The sequence below is a fragment of the Bactrocera tryoni genome, unplaced genomic scaffold (genome assembly GCF_016617805.1).
Source record: "Bactrocera tryoni isolate S06 unplaced genomic scaffold, CSIRO_BtryS06_freeze2 scaffold_901, whole genome shotgun sequence".
Taxonomy (NCBI): Eukaryota; Metazoa; Arthropoda; class Insecta; order Diptera; family Tephritidae; genus Bactrocera; species Bactrocera tryoni.
In genome coordinates, this window is record NW_024396547.1 from 8,930 (window position 1) to 18,879 (window position 9,950).

Genomic DNA, 9,950 nt, shown 5'->3' on the forward strand with positions numbered 1-9,950 from the left:
CAGCCTCCAGAACACTTTCCCGACAATATGTCGCATTTATTTTGACGCCAGGCTCGATGAAAACAATTGGAGAGCGCCCATCTGCAGTGATAGCGGCCCAAACCTTTATTTGTGGCGTGTGCTGCCTCCTGGTGGCCAACCGATGACTTAGATTCTCGTATGAACGGTCGGTCAAGTAAACCCTATCGTTTTGAGAGTTTACGAATTGCTCAATTGGAAAAATGTTTTCGTCAGAAAACACAATGTTCGGAATTTGACCGCTTTCGGCCAAGCGAAGCAACTGCTTCGCTCTCTCAAGTCTTACTTGTTGCTGCTTCGGTGTGAGATCATGGGCCTTTTGGAACTTGTGAGGCTTGACCTTGAGCTCATTTTTCAAAATGCGTCGGATGCTGCGGTCGGATATTTTCAGTTCTTTAGCCATCTGATTGGCACTTCGTCGTGGATTTCGCTCAAGTCACTTCTTCACTTTCCGAACCATCTCACGTGACGTTGCAGTCTTTTGATGACCACCTCCATGGCGTTTTGCGATGCTACCAGTATCATTGTAACGAGTGATGGTGCGATAAACAAAAACTTTATTCACATTAAGGTGTTTCAGCTCACGAACAATTGCCGGCTGAGATTTTCGAGCTAAATATAAAGTAATCACACTATTAAGTTTGAATTCCATCGCTGATCACATTTTTTTTGCGTTCACTTTTGGCAAAACGCTTTTGTACACTTGTGAACAATACTCCGAACTGTCATTCAGCAAATTTATAAACAGCTGATTCCAGTGCGACAGCTGTGCGAAAGGATCTGAAGTTGGTTACACTTCGAGTGCTGGACCCTGTAAGCAGCTTATTGGAATGCTTTTTCTGCTGCACCAGGGCAGGATTTTGGTTGGCTATCGTATCAATTGATCAGGAGAAAATATTGCTCAGCAAATTTGTTGATGCTTCAAATCTGAATGAAATCGGTCTACACTTCAATGGAGCCACCGTAAAATAACCAATGTTATGTTTTTGAGTACTCTAAAATGAAATAAATAATATTTAATTATAAAATATATAATAATTAAATTACACCAATGTCTAAATCGACTGATATATATGTGAAATAGGCAAAAAAGCAAGTTTAATAATGATTTTTATACTCTCGCAACAAAGTTGCTAAGGAGAGTATTATAGTTTTGCTTACATAACGGTTGTTTGTAAGTCCTAAAACTAAAAGAGTCAAATATAGGGTTATATATACCAAAGTGATCAGGGTGATGAGTAGAGTTGAAATCCGGATGTCTGTCTGTCCGTCCGTCCGTCTGTCCGTCCGTCCGTGCAAGCTGTAACTTGAGTAAAAATTGAGATATCATGATGAAACTTGGTACACGTATTTCTTGGCTTCATAAGAAGGTTAAGTTCGAAGATGGGCAAAATCGGCCCACTGCCACGCCCACAAAATGGCGGAAACCGAAAACTTATAAAGTGTCATAACTAAGCCATAAATAAAGATATTTAAGTGAAATTTGGCACAAACGATCGCATTACGAAGGGGCATATTTGGACGTAATTTTTTTGGAAAAGTGGGCGTGGCCCCGCCCCCTACTAAGTTTTTTGTACATATCTCAGAAACTACTACCGCTATGTCAACCAAACTCTACAGAATAGTTTCCTTTAGGCATTTCCATATACTGTTCAAAAATGGAAGAAATCGGATGATAACCACGCCCACCTCCCATACAAAGGTTATGTTGAAAATCACTAAAAGTGCGTTAACCGATTAACAAAAAACGTCAGAAACACTAAATTTTGCGGAAGAAATGACAGAAGGAAGCTGCACCCAGGCCTTTTCTAAAAATTGAAAATGGGCGTGACTTCGCCTACTTATGAACCAAAAACCATATCTCAGGAACTACTCCACCCATTTCAATGAAATTCGGTATATAATATTTTCTTAACACCCTGATGACATGTACGAAATATGGGTGAAATCGATTAACAACCACGCCTTCTTCCAATATAACGCTGTATTGAATTCCAGCTGATGCCTTCTCTGTATAATATGTAGTACATTAGGAACCAATGATGATAGCGGAATAAAAATTTACAAAAATACGGTATTTGAAAAATATGTAAATGACATATAATGAAATCTCGATTATCACTTTATCATGCGAGAGTATAAAATGTTCGGTGACACCCGAACTTAGCCCTTCCTTACTTGTTCAATTTTATTTTGCTTGTCTTTCGTTTGGAACAAGTTGCATGCTACAATCCTTTTTTTGTTTTCAAAACATCGCTAATTTCCATCGCTGTGGTCGATACAAAGTTTTTCATAGAAAGTGAGTTAACGATGTGAACTGGAGCTTAAAGGCTGTATGGAGTAGTTCCAAATACAAATACTTCTTCAGCGAAAGGTATATAAAGAGTTTGTTCATAATTTTAAAATTCTTAATTTATTCTTCAAAATCAATGTCGTTCCCTTAAAGTAATCCTCATTCTCCCCAATACAATTGTGGCATGTTTTTTTCCAATCTTCGAAATAGTTGCTAAAGCCAGTTTTCAGAATAGCCTTCAATGCTAGTAGCGATTCACATTTAATTCACATTTAATGTCTTCAATTGGCCCAAAACGGTTTCCCCTGAGTGGTCGGTTGAATTTGATGAATAGCCAGAAGCCACACGAAGCTTAATCAGGCGAATACGGTGGTTGCGGCACGACATTGGTTGAAAATTTGGCAAAAAACTCACGAAGAATTAATGTAGTATGCGACAATGTATTAATGCACTTTATGTATTCAGAAAGAGAAGCGCATACTAAATACTAATGGTTATTTTGATGTGAAAATTGGCAAAGATGTCACTGACAGTTAAACCAACCTAGAAAAAAATATTTCGACGAAAGGGTTTTTGGAGCCAAATTTAAATAAAAAGTCTTACTATATTTTGCCCACAGTATCTTAAGTATGTATGTATATTTTCAATGACTTCTCTAAAAAATTTAGTAGCATAACATTTTCTCTATGCGGATACTTTACTGCATTGAAAGAATATTCAAAGCAAACTTGTGAAGTGCAAATATACCAAACTCGTTATGCATCGTTTTTCTTAGCATACTTTTATGCGCACACAACTAAGTTTTAAACTACTCAATGCTTTCGCTGATGAAAATTCCTGGAAAAGTTGCAAAGTTAAGATGTTTAAATGAATTTATGTATAATATGCATATATGCTTCCATAAATGCGCATTTGCTGTTGAAAAGTTTGTGCAACTCTTCTATTTAATTTAAATTTTTTTAAAGATTTTGGATTTTTTAGCACTGTAATTCCGAAAATAGAAGATAGTTGAACATTTTGCACTTCAATTAAATAATTTAGTTGAGTGAAACTTAAGTTACTAAAAGGCACTTAACACTACGGCTAATTCCAGCAACTCAATTATTAATGCATTATTCAATAAGTTGCCTTGCCATTTCGTTTCCCTATTTTATTACAAATAATTTTGATGGAATTCACAACCAACACAATGCTAATTAGCATTTTCAGCAGCAAAATATATCTTCACTGTTTATGTAATACATAAATAAATATATAAATACATAATATTGTATAGACATTGACTTCCGATTAGACATTGTTATGCGTTATATACTCTGATGTGTTTGTGTGTTACTCGCAGCCAAGTTCATAATTTAATTTGCACTTTCTCCGTAGTTGGCAATCAGCCTGCAATAAATATAAATTTACAATATTTTCTCATCATTAGAGTCAGTTAGCATTTAGAGTTATTATTTAACTGATTTTAGTTTACTGCCAAACAGTGATATAATGTAAAAGCATTGCGAAGCATTTAAGATTATCCTTTTACAAAATCTTTTTAAAGATCTTTGAGTCATGGCGAGTCTAAAAAAGGATGCAACTTTTTATCCGATAAAAAAGATAATTTAGCATTTACCGTTAGTTATAATAACGAAACTATTCTGAGCGAGACTTATGTTCATGTTATGCAGTTTATTTAGTAGTTTGAAGGGTGAAAGTTGTTTTGTATCTTACAAAATGATTTCGTTGTTCTCTAAGGTCATTACGATTGAGTACTGAATATTTTCAGAAGAACCCCAATTTGGCTTCAAGTAATCGCACTTGTCATTTAGAAATGAATATATAAAAATTTAAAAAATTCAAAATGAAATTGCTTATGATATGAATACATATTCAAATATTTGCTTGTAATTATTCAATCTAATCAGATATTTCTTTCTTCTCTTTCAATTGTTAAATGTAAGTAAAATTTCCGCTGAACAACTCATTTCTGGTGGTAATTATCTGTCTGATTCCAGTCATTAAAACTGCTCTCTGCCGACTACAAGGCACCTTCGTTAGATGTCCACAGTAGGAAGTGGCTTTAAATCGCGTGACAAATCAGAGAAAATTTTCGAAACGAAGGAAAAACTCGATTGCTTTAGTGTAGCGTTGAAGAAGATTATGAACTATTAATGTGGAGTAGATTTAGTACAAAAAAAGTTTTCCTTAGCAATAGTTCCCAGCTTCCTTCTAAAGCTATCTCCCAGTTTTCTGTTACCTAATCAAATCTAAGGTTTTAATTAAGAGAGTGAGATTAATCGATTTGAAAATAGCTATCACCTCAATTTTACTTTTCATTTCAATTTATGTATACTCATTACAACAAATATTAACTGTGCTACGAAGTTTATAACTTCCAGAACAAACTTTGAAGACCTAACAAATTATACACGCAAGACTGCGAACCAGTCCGAGTGAAATTTGATTTTAGGTTTTATATTAAAGACCAATTGACGCCTGTCAGTATATATGCGATCTAGCTCGAGATATCGAACCCCTGTAGCACATAATTGCCATAAAAATTAACCGAACAAAATCAAGGCTCATACAGATTTTTTTATTTGACGAGATATCTTCACGAATTTTGAACGGATTATTGTTCAAAGCAACTATACAATTTCCGAAAAAAATCTTCACATCCGATCATATACATATAGCAGCTGCCATATAAATAGATCTATCAAAATCAAGATCTAGTGAAATATATTTTTTGCTTAACAAGTAACCTTAATTTGTTTTGAAGTTTGAGTATAATCTATTGGCCCCTTACGCTTTTCATTTTTAGTTATATATACAGAAGGCATTCCAAAGTAAACAAGACTTAAAAAAACAGAACCATTGGTTTTTTCGACAAAATCAATTAATTTTTTCAAAATAGTCTCCTTTTGCTTCAATACAGCGTTTTGCACAGTCCAAAAGCATGTCGAACGAGTGTTTTAGCTCGTTGGCCGGAATGGCCTTTTAATGCCTCTACGTCTGCATAACGCTTTCCTTTCATGGGCAAATGCATTTTTCCGAAAAGGAAGAAGTCGCACGGTGCCATATCAGGTGAATACGAGGAGTGTTTGATTAATTAAAATGTGATTTTTGGTCAAATAATCGGTCACAAGCGTCGATCGATAAGGGCGCGTTATCGCCAAACTTTCATCTTCGCGATATTCGGGCCAAACAAGTCGAATACAGCACACCAAACACTTTAAGACTCTAAGGTAGATACCGCATTAACGTTTTGGCCGGGTGGAACAAATTTTTTGCGGACAATATCCTTCGAATCATAAAAACGAATCAGCAATATCTTCACTTTTGACTTCTCCATGCGCTATTTTTTGGGTTTCGGCTCTCCGGTGCCTTCCATTCAGCATTCGGGCGTTTCGTTTCGGAATCATATTGGAAACCCCACGTTTCGTCATTACTGACAATATTGTAAAGGAAGTCTTTGTCCTTTTTAACCTCCTTAATGATATCCTTCAAATGTTAGTTTCTGAGCAATTTTTGGTCGGCACTCAATTTGTGCGGAACAAACCGTGCACACACCTTTCGTAAACCCAAATGTTCGGTCAAAATGCGATAAATCGGTGTTTTGGAGATGTTCAATTCCATTTCCATGAATTTCAATGATGATTTCGACTGATTTTTGATGAATTCACGCACAGTTTCGATGGATTTTCCGGTGATCACGAATTTTGATTGGCCCACATGTTGATCGTCATTTATGTTCTCATAACCACTTTGAATCATCGCCATAAACTTGTTTAGTCAATTGAAACGTTTCGGTTTACCAATTTTAAAATAAGATTTGTTGGCTCTTTGCTCGAAGCTTATTTTCGCACCGATAACACAAATATACTGAAACTTAAAACGCAATAACTTCACTTCCAATCAGTGAAATGTGATGAAACTCTCACTAGACAATCGCTAAAGATAGGGGATTCTAACGCACCAGTCGACATATAGATGGCACCACCAAGGGGCGCTAGATTCAAAAGGTCCTATTGACTTTGGAAAACACCTTGTATAGTCGCTATAATGAATGGGAAGGTTATTATGGCGTCGGTGAAACTTAAGTTAACATTTGTTTCTGTTTTTTTTTGTGTTTTTTACGTGACTACTCTGTCTTTCGAAAAAGTTTTAAACAATTCAGTAATCATGAAAATCGATCGTGTCATTCTTGAGTTCTAAATGGTATAAACAACATGATATTTTTATTTTTAAGTTATTTACGAGAACATACTACATGAAAAGCAATAAATTTTCAGCATTGGATGCCGTTGATTGCCACTTTGATCATCGAATAGCTTGTTGGAACCAAAACCGCCTCAGTGTAAAAGTATAATATATAAATTGTTGTTATTGCATTTGATTTATCAAATATATTCGGAACTGTAAATTAAACAAATTTGGTTTGCTGTGCAAATTGCACTTGCTGAAATATAATTTCGTTAGATGAATGTTGGAATTGATAACCAGAACGAGCACACAGGAGCGTTATGCACGAGGGAGAGGGGCGTATTTCATTAAATTGGAAATATTTTGATTGTTGGCGGCTACGCAATCAATTAGTGTTGACTTTGCATGCAAATGAGCTGCATATTGACACCGAAACATAAACAGTCAAGGCAATATATTATTCATACACACATACATATGTGTATACATACGTGTGTACATACATTCGGGTGTCTGTTATTTTCGGAGTTGGCTGATTGTGCGCAAACGCCACTGAAGCTTCAGTTCTTGCACTAAAAGAACACGGTCTTATTTTCATTTTAAAACGTGCTTAAATCATTTTAATTTTTCTTTATATTTAACATAAGAATCTTTAATATTTTTATAAAAATTTGTTTACCTCAAAAATAAATAAACATGCAGCATTTGAAGGGTCATATTCTAATTTGACATTTCCTGCTCTATAAAAAAGATATTAACAGTTTTTCCCTCAAAGCCATTAATTTAAAAGTTATTCGCTGTTAAAATTATGCATGAAATGTTCTGTATTCATTCGGTACACCATGTCGTATAAGTAAAACTGAATGCATAGATAACTTCTTTACATGTTCAATACACTTTATGTCTAACTTTAACTGCGTATAACTTTCAAAGGAGTTCATAGATAAAATTACCAAAACCTTTTTTTTTTTGCGCGAAAGACTTTTTATTAGAAAATCGTTTTTCATATTTGTAGATTTAGTTGCTAAATACATAATATATATCAAAGAATCCCTTGTTATATAAACGGGAAATAGTTTAAAGTATTAAATAAAGAGCTTGTTTACGTTGAGTCCTAATTTTAGGGCCTAAACTGAAACTATGGCGAGCGTTTGCTAAAACACAATGCATTTGCTAAATAACGAACACCCTAATATACATACATACTTGTATAGTCTTGTCAACGTACTCGTGCTCATATCCGTTTGGTTGCATATTGCTGCAAAATGTACATATGTATACGCAATAATCATTTATGTAATGCATTACAAGCATTCATAAGTATAAAGCTAATTATGCATGTAAGTACGTGTGGGCAAATTAATTGTTGTGGCGCAGAGAAAATTTGCATTCATAATGAATTAGAACTGTATGGCGGTTATTGTTTTGTGTATTTACTCCTATTTAAATTAGACATATACATTTTTCATTTGTGGTTTGATATTTTGTATAATATTGTGAATTGTATTTCCACAAAACGATAGTGTGCAAAATTTCTAAAGAAGGGCAAGGGCTTTGCAGAGTTACATGCGAATGTAGTTAAGCTCCTCCATCGGCGCCATTCTGCTGAAATGGTCTGCTATCGGAGTTTATATCTAATAGTTTTTTCATAATTTTTAACCAGAGGCAGAAAACAGGACTTATTTCATAACTTTTGACTAAAAAATCATAATGAGAGAAGGGTCGGATACCACATCATATAAGTAATATACAGGCATGTTCTGGAAATCGCACGATTTAAATTCGGCACCGAATTTGCAAATCGCGTGAATTTGGTAACAGTGTTCCACAATTCGCGCGAATTGGCTTAAATTCGAAATCAACTACGAAACAGCTGATTGAGTATTGACAAATAAAATTTGTTTCAAAGAATTTTACAAAATGAGCTTATTTACCATTGCTGCATATTTATTGACAAAAAATGAATGGGAAAAAAATGAGAAAGTTCGGCGGCGAATTTTAAGGGATCATTCCAATCCCTTGGATATCCCAGATTCCGTGTAAGTATACATATATAAAACAAAGTTTGGAACAAAAGAGATGCATTTTGTCCCAATAAAGTCTTGTTGCCTATTACAGGATAAGTAAAGAAGCGTTTCTTGAAATTGTTCGTGATGTCCAACCATTCATAAATCCGTCATCTATTACGATTGAAATAAAGCTTGCTACTACTTTGAGGTACCTTGCAGAGGGAGGATTCCAGCGCTCGGTAGGAAAAGACACCGACATATCCCTTGCAAGAAGTACCGTGTGCAAAGTCTTACATGAGGTGCTAAATGCTTTAGAAAAAGCACTGTGTCCAAAATGGATTAAACTACAAATGAGCGAAGAAGAAATTAAAATGTCGAAAGCACATTTTTTCAACAATTTTTGTATTCCCGGAATAATCGGTTGTGTGGACGGGACACACATAAAAATTACGAAGCCCCACCAAAATGAGCATCTGTTTTTTAACAGAAAGGGTTACTTCAGCGTTAATGCGATGATTGTGAGTTACAAATATGAAATTTGTTGTTGATATTAATTAATTTGTTTTACAGATTTGCGATTACAGAATGCGTATAACGGCTGTGGATGCATGCCACCCTGGCTCCAGTCATGACGCCTTCATATTTTCTTTAAGTGCTGCCAAACAATATCTTTCATCCAGGTATGTGGGCGGAGACCATAGATCTTGGCTACTAGGAGATTCAGGATATGGCTTGGAACCATATTTACTTACCCCTTATCGTGATGCAAACGCTGGGTCACCCCAGCACAAATTCAATTTACAACACTCCAAGGCAAGAAATATCGTTGAGAGAGTAATCGGAGTCCTCAAGAGCCGCTTTAAATGTCTTCAAACAACTATGCCATATGTCCCAGAGAAAGTTATAAAAATTATAAATATGTGCAGTGCTTTGCACAACATTTGTCGCCATTATAACCTGGATGTCTTTGCTTTAGATGTAGTGGACGATTTTCTGGACGAAGAAGTTGCTGATCATAGCAGCCATCTACAAACTGCCGCTGTATCTATTCGAGATGAAATCGCAAATAACTTAACGCGTATAGTTTAATTTTCATATTTTTTATTCAATAAAAAACAATAAAAACATCACACATGACTGAGATCATTTAATACTATTAATAATTAGTAAAATTAAAAGTAAAATTATTCGGTATTTTTAGTACTTGGTTTTAAATAAATATCCCTTTGGACTCGAATTTCTTCTATTTCTAACATCTTTTGTTTAATAATATTTTTAGCGATCAAGCTTTCCTGCTTGGCCAGATAATACTTTCGACGATCGTCGTTTTGTTCGGCAATAAGCTGGTTTTGTTGCGCCACTAATTTCGTCAACTTTTCCATATTTGCAGAAAGAAGCTGCAATGTATCGGATATCTTCTCAACTGCACCTGCTTCTGT

General features: G+C 35.1%; 1 protein-coding gene across 1 annotated transcript; it reads left to right on the top strand.

Moving 5' to 3' along the window:
- Nucleotides 1–8,307: 8,307 nt before the first annotated feature.
- On the top strand, nt 8,308–9,600 carry LOC120782038 (putative nuclease HARBI1). Its single transcript, XM_040114194.1, has 3 exons — nt 8,308–8,541; nt 8,621–9,029; nt 9,082–9,600. The coding sequence occupies exons 1-3, from the start codon at nt 8,423–8,425 to the stop codon at nt 9,598–9,600; spliced, it is 1,047 nt and encodes a 348-aa protein (XP_039970128.1). The 5' UTR covers nt 8,308–8,422.
- The last annotated feature ends 350 nt before the right edge of the window (nt 9,601–9,950 follow it).

Bases quoted from the DNA above. Each gene is read 5' to 3' on its own strand.
- LOC120782038 (XM_040114194.1), top strand. From the start codon at position 8,423: ATGAGCTTATTTACCATTGCTGCATATTTATTGACAAAAAATGAATGG. The intron at 8,542-8,620 runs GTAAGTATACAT...TGCCTATTACAG, and splicing joins TTGGATATCCCAGATTCCGT to GATAAGTAAAGAAGCGTTTC. The intron at 9,030-9,081 runs GTGAGTTACAAA...TTTGTTTTACAG, and splicing joins TCAGCGTTAATGCGATGATT to ATTTGCGATTACAGAATGCG.